The 17,711-nt window shown below is 44.2% G+C and overlaps 1 protein-coding gene across 2 annotated transcripts in view; it reads right to left on the bottom strand.

Moving 5' to 3' along the window:
* Positions 1-17,711, bottom strand: part of ALDH1L1 (aldehyde dehydrogenase 1 family member L1) — a 206,773-nt gene that overhangs the window by 10,481 nt on the left and 178,581 nt on the right. For both annotated transcript variants that reach the window (XM_068253079.1, XM_068253078.1), the window contains exons 17-18: positions 2,467-2,560; positions 18-117 (exon numbers count right to left, since the gene is read on the bottom strand). In XM_068253079.1, the coding sequence (XP_068109180.1) occupies positions 18-117; positions 2,467-2,560 (194 nt within the window). The remainder of the gene's footprint in view (positions 1-17; positions 118-2,466; positions 2,561-17,711) is intronic.

Raw genomic sequence — 17,711 nt, 5'->3', positions numbered from 1 at the left:
CCGCGATCAAGTCTCACCATGCGGACAGCCTTATCCAGGTCACAGTCACTGAAGATGATGAGTGGAGATTTCCCGCCCAGCTCCAAAGACACTTTCTTCACATTGCTGACAGCACAGCTGGGTGACAAGACAAAGCCGTTATCTCTACGTTGTATCACAGCACAACTTCACAGTACAAGGAAGCTGGAGATAAAGTTACTTTGCACAGAACAGCACATTCCACCCATACACAGCTCACCCTGTTTCTGTACACTGCTTTATACTTATGTGTATACTGTGCAACCAATTATTTTGAAACACCATAGTGACATATAGTAGAATGTAGTAAATTATTCAGGATGCCCACATTTATGGTAACTATCCTGGTTTCAGCATCAGCGTCTGTCGTCATGAAGTCCCTAGAGAAAGTGGTCTTATCCACGCTAAAGCTATCCACCTTGCCCCTACTAGACCCACTACAGTTCGCCTATAGGGCAAATAGGTCCACTGACGACGCTCTAAACATCTGTTTGGAATACATCTACAACTATCTAGACAGGAGGGATGCATATGCCAGAGTACTGCTACTAGACTTCAGCTCTGCATTTAACACTATATGCCCACGCACCCTCCAGAATGTCCTGACCACACTCGGGGTCCACTCCACCCTACGGCTATGGATCACTGACTTTCTCTCTAACAGATCCCAAGTTGTCAGGCTGGGGGACATCTACTCACGAGAAGCGTTAACAAACACAGGGGCACCCCAGGGCTGCGTCCTGTCCCCGCTGCTCTTCTCCCTTTACACAAATGAGTGCAGATCCACGGCAGACTCCATCAAAGTCATTAAATTTGCGGATGACACCACCATTGTTGGCCTCGTCACCAAGGACAACATCCGGGAGTACCAGCAGCAGGTGGAAAGACTATGCCACTGGTGTAAGGAGAACAGCCTGGTGCTCAACACGGCCAAAACCGTCGAACTTATAATTGACTTTAGGAAGTCGGCACCTACCCCACCTCCCATCTACATCGATGGCACCGAGGTGACCAGAGTGCCCTGCGCTCGCCTGCTGGGCACCACCATCTCCAGCGATCTCAGCTGGAGAGTCAATATCACGTCAACCCAACGGAAAGCCCAGCAGCGACTCTTCTTCCTCCGCCAATTGCGAAAGTTCGGCATGGCTCAGGAGATTCTAACATGCTTTTACACTGCCACCATTGAATCGATCCTCTGCTCCGCCATCTTGGTCTGGCATGCGGGAGCCACCGCCAGTGACAGGCACAAGTTACAGAGGATCATTAGGTCGGCGGAGAGGATAATTGGGAGACCTCTGCCACCACTAGACCACCTATATAACACTAGACTGCGAGCCAGGGCACTGAGGATTGCAAGTGACCTCTCTCACCCAGGCCATTGTTTTTTCACCCCACTTCCACTGGGTCGAGACTTCGGGCCATCCCCACCAAGACCACAAGACACAAGAACTCTTTCTTCCCGATGGCCGTTAGCCTCCTGAACTCCCTTAACATGCTACCATCCCCTATCAGCGACCTACCACCCGCATAGGAGCGGCAGACTTCGGCTGTGTATATCTAATTGTTGAATTGTATATTCGTGTATGCTTATATTATTATTATATTATTATTATATATTGATTGTATCATTCTAACCCTTTTCCTGCCTTTCTTTCTATGTACTGCTCCATTGTGCCAAACCCAATTCCGGGCCTGACCCAGTCATGCTTGGCGAAATAAAATTGATTCTGATTCTGATTCTGAGAAACACTGCCTATATCCATATATTGCTGTATATTGGTACAGTATGTAACCCCACCCACTCTGTGATGTCACAACCCAGGCTATTTGTCTATGCATGTCCATGTCATTTTTACAGGCAATGAATCCTATGTTATCCCCGGCCATCTGCCAAGGGACCCTCAGAGCAGGGTATGCACACCCTAGGATGACATTCACTGCTGGGTAATATTTAAAGTGGATCCGAGATGAACTTTTACCCATTGCATAATAGTGTTCCTTTCCTATTGTTCATAGGGCATTCCTTAAGCCAAATACTTTTTTGTTTTTGTTTTAATACTTTAATTCCCTATAAACTAAACAACCCACGCCCACAGGTTTTCAGAAAGCCAAGGCACTTTCAGACAGTAGCAAGGGCTCATGGGAGCTCAGTCTGGGCAGGAGGAGGGGGAGGTATTACTAGCCAGAGATTTCAGAGGGAGAGGGGAGGGAGAGGGGGGATTAGATTTTTTTGCTCAAGACGCAGATAAGCCTGCCTCTGTGTAATGTTTACAAACAACATGGCTGCTGTCGTATCACAGGAAGAAATAATCATGTTCTATTCAAGCTGTTTGCAGCTAGATTTGCTGTGTAAACTATCTAAACTTTAGATAAGATATATAGACAAGTTACTTGTTATAGTTATTTTTCATCTCGGATCCGCTTTAACTCCCCTGCTTTTCCCTGTACCTCTTCATGATGTGTTTTCCTATTGGGGTGGATCCTGTAAATCCAATTTTTCTCACATCAGGATGATCAGAAAGTCGCTGACCGACCAGGGAACCTACATTAAAAAGAGATTTAAAAAAAAAAAAAAAAAATCAAATAAACGCATAAAATCATAATAATGCAAGTAATGTAACATGATCGATAAAAAACAAAAAAAAACGGGAAAACGATCGGATTTTTCAGTCCAATGAAAAGAAAAAGCTTTCAATTTTTCTCATATTTATCGAATTGACGTAAAATCGGATCATTTTATTGTATCGTGTGTGGCCACCTTTAGTATTGTACTTTGATTTAGTCTTATGCTGACCCTTGGAGCCTGTTGTAAAGTGTTAATTGCCGATTGTTAGGTTTTATGTTAAAATGAAGCTGATTTAAGAAAAATATACAAAATAGCATAATTACAAGGGCACGTCAAAAAAAGCTATCCGGTACTCAACTAACCAGTCTCAATCAACCAGCACAAATTGCCAGCAGGCAGAGGGTGAGGGAGAGAAGTAAGGGTTGGACTTCTAAAGTAAATCTGCATACAAATGCTCCTAGACCAAATGGGAAATTATTTTGTCAATGGAGAATATTTAGAGAACAGAACAGGGCCATTGACCTAGCCTTGTGAAACATCAGCAATGGCAAGTAAAAGAAATTCACATTAGAAGATCTCAAAGTAGTTGTTGGACACATAGGTAGACCAAACAGTGTCTCAAATACCAATAGATTTCAGAATCTATCTAGCAGCAGTAGGTGGTGAACTATGTCTAATGCTAGGCACACAATTTAGTTTCCCGTCCAGTTCATGGGAATCAGGCAATAATTTCCAGCATGCCGATCTGTTTTTGATCGATTAAGGGACCTATCTTGCGAAATGATTATAGGCATGGCCGGATTTGTACTCTTTACCGCCCAAGGCCACTGTCACCAGCTCCCCCCCTTCAGTATAGGTAGCGAGAGAACCCCTCCCTTCCTCCCTCCAGTATAGATTGCCACATGAACCCTCCCCCCCCCCCCTCTAGTATAGGTAGCCTGATTGCGGCTAGCAGCAGTGTGCCGCAGTCAGGCGCTCGCCTGATCTTCCTGCATTGCAGCATTTTCAAGCTTGCAAATGCTGCACCAGTTTAGCCTGCTGCTTTGGTGCCCTTCCCCCTGTGGTGCCCTAGGCCATGGCCTAGGTGGCCTTGGCCTAAATCCGGCCCTGAATAAACTGTTAAAGCTGCAGAGTGTTTGGTTGTTTTGCTGCTTCAGGACCTGGAAGGCTTGCTGTGATAGATGGAACCATGAATTTACTGTCTACCAAAAAAGGAAAATGTCCGGCCATCTGTTTGTCAACTCAAGCTGAAGCGATCTTGGGTGCTGCAGCAGGACAATGACCCAAAACACACCAGCAAATCCACCTCTGAATGGCTGAAGAAAAACAAAATGAAGACTTTGGAGTGGCCTAGTCAAAGTCCTGACCTGAATCCTATTGAACTGTTGTGGCATGACCTTAAAAAGGCGGTTCATGCTAGAAAACCCTCAAATAAAACTGAATTACAACAATTCTGCAAAGATGAGTGGGCCAAAGTTCCTCCAGAGCGCTGTAAAAGACTCGTTGCAAGTTATCGCAAACGCTTGATTGCAGTTATTGCTGCTAAGGGTGGCCCAACCAGTTATTAGGTTCAGGGGCAATCACTTTTTCACACAGGGCCATGTAGGTTTGGAGTTTTTCTCTCACTAAATAATAAAAACCATCATTTAAAACTGCATTTTGTGTTCAATTATGTTATTTTTGACTAATAGTTAACGGTTTTTGATGAGCAGAAACATTTAAGTTTGACAAACATGCAAAAGAATAAGAAATCAGTAAGTGGGCAAATCGTTTTTCACATCACTGTATATAGTTTTACATTAACTCATTACCTCCCACACTCCACATTTTTTGGGGGTAATAAAAAAAATTTGAATAAAAAACAACAACACACAAATAGTTACCTTAGGGACTGCACTCTTTAAATATTTATGTCAAGAGGGTATAACACTGTTACTTTATAAATGATGGGCTTGTAATTAGGGATGGCCTCAAAACTGAAAAAAAATGCACCTTTATTTCCAAATAAAATATTGGCACCAAACATTGTGATAGGGACATAATTTAAATGGTGTAATAAAGGGGACAAATGGGCAAGTACATTTCATGGATTTTAATTACAGTAGCATGCATTATTTAAAAACTATAATGGCCGAAAACTGAAAAATAGTGATTTTTTCCCCACATTTTTTCCTATTTTCCCATTAAAACACATTTAGAATAAAATAATTCTTGGCATAATGTCCCACCTAAAGAAAGCCTAATTGGTAGCGAAAAAAACAAGATATAGTTCATTTCATTGCGATAAATAATGAAAAAGTTATAGAGGAATGAATGGAAGGAGTGATGAAAGGTGAAAATTGCTCTGGTGCTACAGGGGTAAAACCCCTCAGTTGTGAAGTGGTTAAAGTGTGAGGACCTGCTGGGGCTCAGTAAAGGGTCATTCACCTTGTAGTGTAAAATAGTCTGTGCTATGCTGTGTCAAAAAAAACAGTGACCTAAAAACACAGGTGTCCTTGGCTCAGAGAGTTTCTTTTTTTTTTTTTTTTTTTTGCCATCTGCCCATGTCCTGGGTGGTACTTGAACCGCTAACCTTGTGATTAGCAGGCAGTGACATTTACCCTCTGGACCATCTCATCCACCTGACATCATCAGCAGCTAAACTGCCTTATGGCAGTTGAAAGCGACAGTTTAAATTTTCCAACTGCTGTCACTCTCATAGCTTTGAATTTCTACTCAGTGGGATAATTAAAAAAATGCTGCCATTCATGAAAGTATTAATGTCAGAGTCCAAATACTTTGTATAGTTAATCACAATGTCACAGGGGAAGGAGAGGGGTGTGTGTAAAATGTTGAAACTGTGTGTTGGACGAACAACACCCAATCAAATTTCACCTATTGTTTTCAATGGAGAGATTCAAACTGCTCCCATTTTTACATTACTGATGCCAAGAACCCCAAAGTTAACACAGTTGGTTATTGGGTGACTTTGTTTTAGGGTACATTTCCACTTGTGCGTTGCGTTTTTGACGCGAAAATCGCGCCAACGAATCTGCATGCGGGTGCGGATTCGTTTGCATGCGGTTTTTCACGCGGAATCGCTCGCGGTTTGCGCTATGCGATTTTAACCATGTCAATGCCGGTAAGCATTGACATCGTTTTTTATGCGACGACGCATTCGAAACCGCATGGAAAACTGCAAGACAAAAACGCTTGCGGTTTTCCTATTAAATTACATTACCGGCGATTCGCGTGCGGGTGTGCGGCATGCGAATTGTGACGGGTCTGCCGTACAGATTTTTTCTGCACAGCAAACCGCACAGAATTCCTGACAAGTGGAAACAGGCCCATCCACTTGTATTGGTTATGCGAATTTGCATGTAGACAACGCATGCGAATTCGCGTTAGTGGAAACATGCCCTCAGGGTTAGCAAGTGGGTGGAGCCACCAACCAATCAAATTTCTTTGCAAGATGCTGCACACAAAGATGCTGTACACATTCAAAAGATCAGTATCTGCAAAAGATCCGCCCCTGCAAAATACATTCATAGTCTATGATATCTGCAGATCCTCATACACACCTTGTTTAACAGGCTTCATCTGCCAGGGGCAAACGCAGGATTTTTAAGGGGGGGGATTCCTGAAAGGTCCAGAAGCACTTATGTCCTTGAGTGCTTCCGAATACAGGTGGCTCCATACTGCCCATGCACAAAAGTGCGCTGGCGTATTACGGAGCTGCCTATCTTTGGAAGTACTCAAGGACACAAGTGTTTCTGAGGGCTTCTGGAAGCAGCAAATTTGAACAGGGGACAGCGCTGGAACAACTCCCGGAGAGAGGAACGGGAGATGGACTTAGTTTGGACAATTCAGTGGAATATGTCACATGTCACATAGCGCAAGCGATACCCATATGATGCAGGGATATATGCATCTGCGGAAGATGGCGGCACTATATAAATACTAAATAATAATAATTTGCCTCACCAGGATTGCACTTTTATTTAGCTTTCCTGTATGACAAGAAGACACAGCCAGCCAGCACTAGGGGAAGAGGGAAACAAAGGTGAATGAGGGAGGGCTGGTGCACACCAAGAGGGCTTCTGAGCGTTTTTCAAAACAACATTGATTTGAAAAGCGTTTGGCTAATGTTACCCTATGTGGGTGTTCCCACAGCAGCATTGTGATTTTTTCAAAATCGCAGGTATACTGCATGTAGCATTTTTTTGAGCGATTCATTCAGAAATCGCTCTGAAAATCGCACTCACTAATTGCTAGCGATTGCTATTGTGATTTTGGCGTGCACTAGCCCAGAGAGAAGAGGAGTGGAGAGTAATTGAGAATAGCCTGAGATGGAGCATTATCTGTATTGCAGTCCCACATCACACAGAGGCTACTTGCCTGTAATAGATAGTCCAATACTGCTGCGCTTGTATTCCACTGGTGTCCAATACGCTCTTGTAGGGAAATAAACACAAAGAGGGAACATAGGGTGTAACGTATGAACTATTTCACCCTGGTGTAACTTCACACACTACCAGAGCAAGTGAATAGGTCCCAAACGTGCCAGAAAGCAGCCTCCACCTCTCCCTATGAAGTGGCCGCTTACCCTCACATTTCTAGCTATCATGCATAGACCCCGGCAGCCATTGCCAAACAGAGGAGTCCTAGAGCCAATGTAAAATTGAACATTGCGTAATCCAGTTTATTAAAACATATAAACCCTGCTAAAATTCTGCTTACAATGTAATTTCTTGTTTGCATAGCATATCATGAGTCACGCCCCTGATGAGTCACGCCCCGTGACGAAACTTTAGGGCGGAGCTTGGACGCACTTACATACGTTCAGGAAGTAAGGACTTTGCTACACCAGGCCGGCGGACGCGCTGAGGTTTACGGTGAAGTACTTCTATATGATATGCTAGGGTGAAATAGTTCATACGTTACACCCTATGTTCCCTCTTTGTGTTTATTTCCCTACAAGAGCGTATTGGACACCAGTGGAATACAAGCGCAGCAGTATTGGACTATCTATATTGTGCAACGTCTACACAGAGGACACTGTTTGCAGCTTGGACTTTTTATTGAGTACTTTTTAATCGTGCGCGGCATTATCTAAGAGTTTGTACTTGCCTGTAATAGGACTCCTGTCCCTGCCAGTCTCTCACACAAGTCAGAAAGCAGCCCTCCTGGGGTCTAGGGACTGTCAAAAAATGTTCACCTTGTTTAACACCTTATCCACACATGCAGTCACTATAACAAGGGGGAGAGACCAGACAAATTTTTGCCCCTCATGGCAAGCTCTGCATCATGCTGTGTATATTTACCAGCTTGCCTGCCCTCTAATTGCACTTTTATCACCTAGCCTAGTATTTTGCATTACCTTACAACAACAAACCTGAATACACTAGACACCGGACCAGCCCTAAATCACTGAATGAAAGGGGACTTGGGGGGAGATTGCCCACCAGGTGGAGTGGAGAGACTGAGATAGGCCTAGTGCACACCGGAGCGTTTCCGCTGCGGTTTGCGATCCACTTGCGGCTGCGGATCCGCTTGGGTAATGTATCTCAATGGGGTGGTGCACACCAGAGCGGGAGGCGTTTTGCAGAAACGCATACTCCCGGGCTGCTGCAGATTTTGGATTGCGGATGCGTTTCTGCCTCAATGTTAAGTATAGCAAAACCGCAAACCGCTCTGAAAAACGGCACTTCAGAGCGGTTTGCCAGGAGTTTTTTGTTACAGTAGCTGTTCAGTAACAGCTTTACTGTAACAATACATGAAATCTACTACACCAAAAACGCTTCACAAAACCGCAAAATGCTAGCTGAAACGCTACAGAAAAATAAGAAAAAGTGTTTCAAAATCTGCTAGCATTTTGCGGATCTGCTAGCGGTTTTTGGTGTGCACCAGGCCATAGAGCAGATAGCGTATCTGTATTGCAGTCCCACATCACACAGGCTACTTGCATGTACTGTGTCTCCTGTCCCTGCCAGCCAAATCCAAAAAAGCTTTATTGGCAGGACCAAATACATTTAGCATTGCCAAAGCAAAAACAAAACATTAACAACATGGTGACGGGGTTGTGGGAATAGGGGAAGGATATAGGTATACCGTCCATAAGGGTGTGGAGGATATAAGGGATGGTCAGCCTCTCACACAAGCTGTAGGCAGCCCTCCTGGAGTTTAGGGACTGTCAAAAACTTTTCAACCTGTGACATACCTTATGTAGCTGTACAGGAGTCTCAGGGGGGTGTTCCATACATCCAGAACCCCCGTCTGAATACGTCAGTGTCTGCAGATCTGAAAATCCATCCTGGTGGATCTGATCTGCAGATGATCTGCAGATGAATGTCTGTTAAACAAGGTGTGTATGAGGATCTGCAGATATCAGACTATGGGCTCAATTCTGTTAGCTATGTGAGGTAAATACATTTTTGTAGGTAAAATACCTCATGAGGTATTTTCCTCTTCTTTTATCAATTCTGAAAGATTTTTCTCCATTTCCGAACATGAGGTAAAACATGAGGTAAATGCATAGAGTGAGGTAAAACATGAGGTATTTCAGTGGGAAGCCTGCAGCAAATAAGTAATAGTCTTTAATTGTCTTCCATAAGTTAGGATAGTCTTTGGAAGATGTTTGTTTTTGAGGAGGGAAGGTGTATTTGATTATGTAGCAACCCATGAAAAGTAAATGTATAAGTATCCATTATAAAAAGGAAAAAAAAAAATCCAGCTCATTTACCTTTAGAGGCTGGGGGTGGGGGTAGGAGCACTTTTAGAGGCTGGGGGGGAGGGGAGGGGTCGGAGCACTTTTAAAAGCTGGGGGAGGGAACAGCACTTTTAGAGACTGGGGGTGTGAGTACTTTTACTTTTAGAGGCTGGGGGTCTGGAGGGGGGGGGGGGTGGGTTAAAGCACTTTTACTTTTAGAGGCTGCTGGGGGGGGGGCTTGGAGCACTTTTAACCAGAGGAGGAGGGGGAAGGGAAATCGGTGCTTGCCGCAGTTTTACCTAATTTTTTTAAAAATAGAGGCTGTGGGTTGGAGCATTTTTACTTTTTTTTCCAACCAGAGGTTGGGGAATGGTAATGTTGAGGAGGGGGGGGGGGGGGGGTGCAGCAGATGAAGGATTGTACAGGGTTTGGAGCACTTTTTCTATCTTAAAACAAAATGGAAGCTGGGAGGGGATTTGTTGGTCAGGTCACTTTAACTTGTTTCAGCAAAATATGGGGGTCCTGAACACAGGACAAGCTGAAAAGGCTCCATGTTATGTGACAGATATCACAATTCTGTCACAGCACTACATTTATCATGTGGTAGAGGTAGGTCTAATTATGTGAGGTAAAAGACATGCAAACACGCCCCTTATTTCTCTTCAGAATTCAAGTGTGAGGTATTTCACTTCTAAATACCACACATTTTTAGTCGAAAATTACCACATGAATTACCTCATGAAATTACATGAGGTAAAACTTTACTTAAACTACCAGAATTCAAAAGTTTATTTTCCTCATGAGGTAAATCAAATTCCATGAGGTAATTATCTACTAAACGCTACCAGAATTGAGCCCTATGAATGCATTTTGCAGTAACGGGTCTTTTGCAGGAACGGATCTTTTGCAGGAACAGATCTTTTGCAGATACTGATCTTTTGAATGTGTACAGCATCTTTGTGTGCAGCATCTTGCAAAGATTTTTATCTGATGGTGAGTTCAGCTCAATAGAATAGACTGTGTAGAGTATGCTCTCATACTACATGGAAGGGGGTAAAATTGGTCTGTGATCTTGCCTTTTCCAAAGACTTTTATCTCAAGTGTGTATGTAGCCTTACGCCGCAGAGTGGCTCTCCCAGGACCGCCGAACGCCGATTGGTGTCAAGTCCTGGAGGGCGGAGATTAGCAGAGAACGCAAGCGCGCATGCGCACGTGTTCCTTGCTCTTAAACAGAGCGGGGATCCGTGATCAGCCAGCCACGAATGGAGCGTGTAGTGATTGGATCTACATTATCTTACTCATGGATATACGTTATCTTACTCAAATTATATTGTGGTTGCGAGAGAACCCCTCCCTTCCTCCCTCCAGTATAGATTGCCAGATGAACCCTCCCCCCCCCCCTCCCTCTAGTATAGGTAGCCTGATTGCGGCTAGCAGCAGTGTGCCGCAGTCAGGCGCTCGCCTGATCTTCCTGCATTGCAGCATTGTCAAGCTTGCAAATGCTGCACCAGTTTAGCCTGCTGCTTTGGTGCCCTTCCCCCTGTGGTGCCCTAGGCCATGGCCTAGACGGCCTCGGCCTAAATCCGGCCCTGAATAAACTGTTAAAGCTGTAGAGTGTTTGGTTGTTTTGCTGCTTCAGGACCTGGAAGGCTTGCTGTGATAGATGGAACCATGAATTTACTGTCTACCAAAAAATCCTGAAGGAAAATGTCCGGCCATCTGTTTGTCAACTCAAGCTGAAGCGATCTTGGGTGCTGCAGCAGGACAATGACCCAAAACACACCAGCAAATCCACCTCTGAATGGCTGAAGAAAAACAAAATGAAGACTTTGGAGTGGCCTAGTCAAAGTCCTGACCTGAATCCTATTGAACTGTTGTGGCATGACCTTAAAAAGGTGGTTCATGCTAGAAAACCCTCAAATAAAACTGAATTACAACAATTCTGCAAAGATGAGTGGGCCAAAGTTCCTCCAGAGCGCTGTAAAAGACTCGTTGCAAGTTATCGCAAACGCTTGATTGCAGTTATTGCTGCTAAGGGTGGCCCAACCAGTTATTAGGTTCAGGGGCAATCACTTTTTCACACAGGGCCATGTAGGTTTGGAGTTTGTTTTCTCACTAAATAATAAAAACCATCATTTAAAACTGCATTTTGTGTTCAATTATGTTATCTTTAACTAATAGTTAACGGTTTTTGATGAGCAGAAACATTTAAGTGTGACAAACATGCAAAAGAATAAGAAATCAGTAAGGGGGCAAATCGTTTTTCACATCACTGTATATAGTTTTACATTAACTCATTACCTCCCACACTCCACATTTTTTTTTTGTTGGGGTAATAAAAAAAATTTGCATAAAAAAAACACACAAATAGTTACCTTAGGGACTGCACTCTTTAAATATTTATGTCAAGAGGGTATAACACTGTTACTTTATAAATGATGGGCTTGTAAATTGTAAATCAGCCTCAAAACTGAAAAAATGCACCTTTATTTCCAAATAAAATATTGGCACCAAACATTGTGATAGGGACATAATTTAAACGGTGTAATAAAGGGGACAAATGGGCAAGTACATTTCATGGATTTTAATTACAGTAGCATGCATTATTTAAAAACTATAATGGCCGAAAACTGAAAAATAGTGATTTTTTCCCCACATTTTTTCCTGTTTTCCCATTAAAACACATTAAGAATAAAATAATTCTTGGCATAATGTCCCACCTAAAGAAAGCCTAATTGGTGGCGAAAAAAACAAGATATAGTTCATTTCATTGCGATAAATAATGACAAAGTTATAGACGAATGAATGGAAGGAGTGATGAAAGGTGAAAATTGCTCTGGTGCTACAGGGGTAAAACACCTCAGTTGTGAAGTGGTTAAAGTGTGAGGACCTGCTGGGGCTCAGTAAAGGGTCATTCACCTTGTAGTGTAAAATAGTCTGTGCTATGCTGTGTCAAAAAAAAAAACAGTGACCTAAAAACACTGGTGTCCTTGGCTCAGAGAGTTTCTTTTTTTTTTTTTTTTTTTTGTTGCCATCTGCCCATGTCCTGGGTGGTACTTGAACCGCTAACCTTGTGATTAGCAGGCAGTGACATTTACCCTCTGGACCATCTCATCCACCTGACATCATCAGCAACTAAACTGCCTTATGGCAGGTGAAAGCGACAGTTTAAATTTTCCAACTGCTGTCACTCTCATAGCTTTGAATTTCTACTCAGTGGGATAATAAAAAAATGCTGCCATTCATGAAAGTATTAATGTCAGAGTCCAAATACTTTGTATAGTTAATCACAATGTCACAGGGGAAGGGGTGTGTAAAATGTTGAAACTGTGTGTTGGACGAACAACACCCAATCAAATTTTACCTATTGTTTTCAATGGAGAGATTCAAACTGCTCCCATTTTTACATTACTGATGCCAAGAACCCCAAAGTTAACACAGTTGGTTATTGGGTGACTTTGTTTTAGGGTACGTTTCCACTTGTGCGTTGCGTTTTTGACGCGAAAATCGCGCCAACGAATCTGCATGCGGGTGCGGATTCGTTTACGTTTCCATGCGGTTTTTCACGCGGAATCGTTCGCGGTTTGCGCTATGCGATTTTAACCATGTCAATGCCGGTAAGCATTGACATCGGTTTTTATGCGATGACGCATTCGAAAACGCATGGAAAACTGCAAGACACAAAACGCTTGCGGTTTTCCTATTAAATTACATCACCGGCGATTCGCGTGCGGGTGTGCGGCATGCGATGCACAAAAGTGCGCTGGCATATTACGGAGCTGCCTATCTTTGGAAGTACTCAAGGACACAAGTGTTTCTGAGGGCTTCTGGAAGTAGCAAATTTGAACAGGGGACAGCACTGGCACAATTCCCGGAGAGAGGAACGGGAGATGGACTTAGTTTGGACAATTCAGTGGAATATGTCACATGTCACATAGCGCAAGCGATACCCATATGATGCAGGGATATATGCATCTGCGGAAGATGGCGGCGCTATATAAATACTAAATAATAATAATTTGCCTCACCAGGATTGCACTTTTATTTAGCTTTCCTGTATGACAAGAAGACACAGCCAGCCAGCACTAGGGGAAGAGGGAAACAAAGGTGAATGAGGGAGGGCTGGTGCACACCAAGAGGGCTTCTGAGCGTTTTTCAAATCAACATTGATTTGAAAAGCGTTTGGCTAATGTTACCCTATGTGGGTGTTCCCACAGCAGCATTGTGATTTTTTCAAAATCGCAGGTATACTGCATGTAGCATTTTTTTGAGCGATTCATTCAGAAATCGCTCTGAAAATCGCACTCACTAATTGCTAGCGATTGCTATTGTGATTTTGGCGTGCACTAGCCCAGAGAGAAGAGGAGTGGAGAGTAATTGAGAATAGCCTGAGATGGAGCATTATCTGTATTGCAGTCCCACATCACACAGAGGCTACTTGCCTGTAATAGGACTCCTGTCCCTGCCAGTCTCTCACACAAGTCAGAACGCAGCCCTCCTGGAGTCTAGGGACTGTCAAAAAATGTTCACCTTGTTTAACACCTTATCCACACATGCAGTCACTATAACAAGGGGGAGAGACTAGACAGATTTTTGCCCATGGACCCTCCAGGCAAGCTCTGCATCATGCTGTGTATATTTACCAGCTTGCCTGCCCTCTAATTGAGAAATGGATGAAGAAGCTGGCAGGCACTCGGTAGATGCTGTATATGACAGTCAGGTGAACAAGCATCCAAGAAACTATGTGCTCAAGACTCAAAAGACAAAGTCTATGGAGTAAAAATGGGAGGAAGCGGAAAAAGTCTGGCACTATAGTTTAATAACTGAGAATAGAGCAGTGCAAAAACATGTCCATCAAAGCATAACAACACATTGCTGATAGCTGACAAATGGTGAAACAAGGGCAAAGTTGCATTGCTTGTGCTCAAAAACTGTACCTGGATGGTGGGGGGTAGCAGGTGTGGGCGCCAAAAGGGTGCACGGCCTAACGACCGTTTCGCAGGGCAAAAACGCCTGGCTTCTTCTGAGGTAAGTGCACAAATGACTGGAACAGGAGCGGCGTTAAATGCGCTTCATGCGCGCACTTCCGTTCCGCTGTAAGTATCCACCCACTTCACTATGATAGGTCTGGGCAAGCACTGCATAGGGAAGACCGGAGGTGGGCGTGGTAGACCACAAAGGCAGCAGGCGCGCGTCACTCATGACGCGCAGCTCAGCCGTCTAGGGCTACGCCTCTCCTCTCCGTGCAGCTAAAAGTTAAATGCTGTATAAACGAAAACGTCATGTTGCCATGGCGAGCGGGACTCCCCCCCGAGACCCATTGTGAACAAGAGGAAAAGGGAGGGGAGTAGCGCAAATCGCAGAACAGCAGCCCAATGAATCGGGCTAGTAACTCAGATGGCTGAAAGCCGCGATGTAACAGCCTGAAAGACATGGAGGAACCCTCTCATGTCAGGGCTATATTAGTCCGTAGGCTAGGGGCTGTACTAGCAGGCAGCTCAGGATCAAAGGTGAACTAGGGTGGAAAGTATGAAGTGTATCAAGACGCGTGAAAGAAAAGGAAAAGTGTGAAAGTGAAGGAGAGAATGAGTGAAAAAGTGAGGAAGCGGAAAAGAAGAAGGAGTGACAAGATACACTTATGGAAAGAGAGTGTGCCAAGAAAATAGTAGAGGGCTCCCAGAGGTCACCTAAGGGAGAGATAAAAGGCAGTTCATCAATTGGCAAACATGCCTAATGGCAAACAAAAAGGCAACTAGTAATGAGTTTAATCATACATTATCAAAGTCAATTTAAAATTGTGGGATATTGGGATTAGTTAGGATATTAAAAAAGGGGGCTATCGAACAAGAGGGGAGGACTAAATCCTCACTCTTAGAGGGGCCCAAAAATGACATAATAATGAAAAACATAGAACTAGTGAAAACTTACTTTGCCAAGATGAAACTTATGGGGCAACAAAGAGTAGCAAGAGTAGGAGTAGTGAGTTCAAGGTTCGAGAAAACAAGCAAGGTCTATGTAGTCATTAAGGCCTAGAGCGCCCATCGCATTGGTGCGCAGAATCCAAAACGATTCTTGTCTGAGCAGGAGTTTCTTCCTGTCACCACCTCTGCGAGGGGTGGTACAGGTATCAATAATTGCAAAGGAGAGCAAATCGGGGTTACTCTGATGTGCAGTTGCCATATGATCCACTATCCTTGGGCACCCTTTGCCTTTGGGCAACAGGCGTGCATGCTCTAAAATGCGTTCCTTGGCCATTCTTGTGGTTTTGCCAATGTAGAAACGTTGGCAGGGGCACCAAAGGGCATAAACTACAAAACTTGTTCTGCAGGTAGCAAAAAAAGAAATGTTATGTAAAATTGGGCCTAATTGGAAAGATCTGCCGGTTTTCATAAGGTGGCAGGCTTTACAAAAGCCGCATCGATAATTGCCTGTAGAAGAGAACCCGCTCAGCCAAGTACGCTGTGAATTTGTCCGAAAATCGCTGTGCACCAAGGCGTCACCTATAGTGGGTGCCCTTTTGAAAGCCACTAGAGGTTTGGGTGGCAAGTTCTCCTTTAATACTGGGTCCTCAAGCAAGAGTGACCAATTTTTGCTAAAGGCCCATTTGATTTGTTTGGCCATGGGGGAATAGTCAAAGGAGAAAACTCCTGATGCATTAGTAGATTTCATAGATGTTTTTCTTTTTCTTTTTACCAAATCAGACCTCTCCCTCATGGTGGCTTTGCTAATGGCAAGATCTAGGTTTTTCTCCTTGTACCCTCGAGCCAAAAGCCGCTGTTTAAGTTCTCCTGCCTGTTCCACAAAGTCTTGTAGCTCTGTGTTATTTCTGCGCAATCGCAGAAATTGACCATAGGGGAGGGACTCGGTGACATGTTTGGGATGATAGCTGCTTGAGTGCAAGATAGTGTTAGAGGCTGTGGGCTTGCGGTAGCCTTTAGTTAGGACTCCCTCATGTGTGATGGTCAGCTCAAGGTCAAGAAAGTGAATACTTTCACTTGACCATTCCATGGTGAACTGCATGTTCACGTCATTATGGTTGAGGTACTCCAAAAAAGACTTCAGGAGTAAAACGTCTCCCGACCAGAAAGCCAAGACGTCGTCCACATATCTGGACCACACTCTCAGGCCCGATCGAAAGGGGTTGTTGGCAGAATGGACGTAGACTTCCTCCCATGCACCCAAAAAGAGGTTGGCGTAAGTACAAGCTACTGGGGTCCCCATTGCGGTGCCCGAGATCTGCTGGTACCAAACGTCACCAAACAGGAAGGCATTGTGTGTAAGGACAAACTCGAGGCACTCACACACAAAATCATTGAAGGTGCTGTCTTTTTTCTCTCTATCGAGATACATCCTGACGGCACTTAGGCCGTCAGGGTGTGGAATTCTACTGTAGAGACTGGTGACATCTATGGTCACCAACAGATCTCCTGGGCACCACGATGAGGACCCAAGGCCCTCCAAAACGTCAATGGTGTCACTGAGATGTGACGGTACGTGTGTGAGGAGTGGCCGGAGAGTGTGGTCCAGAAACCTGGACAGTCTCTCCGTGACCGATCCCATGCCCGACACAATGGGTCGGCCCGGGGGATCGGTCACGGACTTGTGGATCTTGGGCAAACAATACCACACTGGTTTCACTGGAAAAGAAGGTAACAGGTTAGTAGCCAAAGCAGGAGTAAGACATCCATTATCTACCCCCCTGTGAAGGAGCGACCTCAAAGCAGTTTGATAGCTCACAGTGGGGTCTCCTCTTAGGGGTCTGTATGTAGTTGTATCGGATAACTGTCGTAAAGCTTCTGCTTTATAGCTTTCTGTGGAAAGTACCACAACAGACCCTCCTTTATCTGCCTTACGAATTGTGAGGTCAGGGCGATTTTTAAGCCAATGGAGGGCCTTGCTCTCAGTGGAAGTTAGGTTAGGTGGTTCTGTGGGGTAGACAAGGGCTTTGATCTCATTGTCGATTTGTTTCTCGAAAAGGTCAATACACGAGCCTGCTGTTGTTGGAAAAGGTGTAGTAGATCTACATGGCTTGAACTTCCTGATGTCATGCGATGGTACTTCAACCAAAGCTGAATCTGCCAGGAGTTCGTTAAGGGCAGAGATCTCTCCAAGTTCTTTGTCGTTCAGGAATCCCATTGGGCTGAAGCCCAGCGGGCCTACGATAGATTTTTCCATTGGCTGGAGATTTCTCAGGGAAAGAGTTTCTTCATTCCTCATATGTCCAAAATGGTGCTGGATATTCAGCTTTCTGACCCCTTTGTAAAGATCCACTTTGAATCGAGCATAATCAAACTGTTGAGTCAAAGAAAAGTTCAGACCCTTGTTCAAAAGTCCCTCTACCCCTATCGGTAATTCCACTGTGGTTAAATTCACCAAGTTGGTTTTTGTGTTGGAAGGCATTTCGGCTAGTATGTCGCCTTCCTTTTCTTTCCCTTTCCT

The sequence above is a fragment of the Hyperolius riggenbachi genome, chromosome 9 (genome assembly GCF_040937935.1).
Source record: "Hyperolius riggenbachi isolate aHypRig1 chromosome 9, aHypRig1.pri, whole genome shotgun sequence".
Classification (NCBI taxonomy): domain Eukaryota; kingdom Metazoa; phylum Chordata; class Amphibia; order Anura; family Hyperoliidae; genus Hyperolius; species Hyperolius riggenbachi.
The sequence above is the reverse complement of the archived record's forward strand: the minus strand, read 5'-3'. Positions and strand labels throughout refer to the sequence as shown.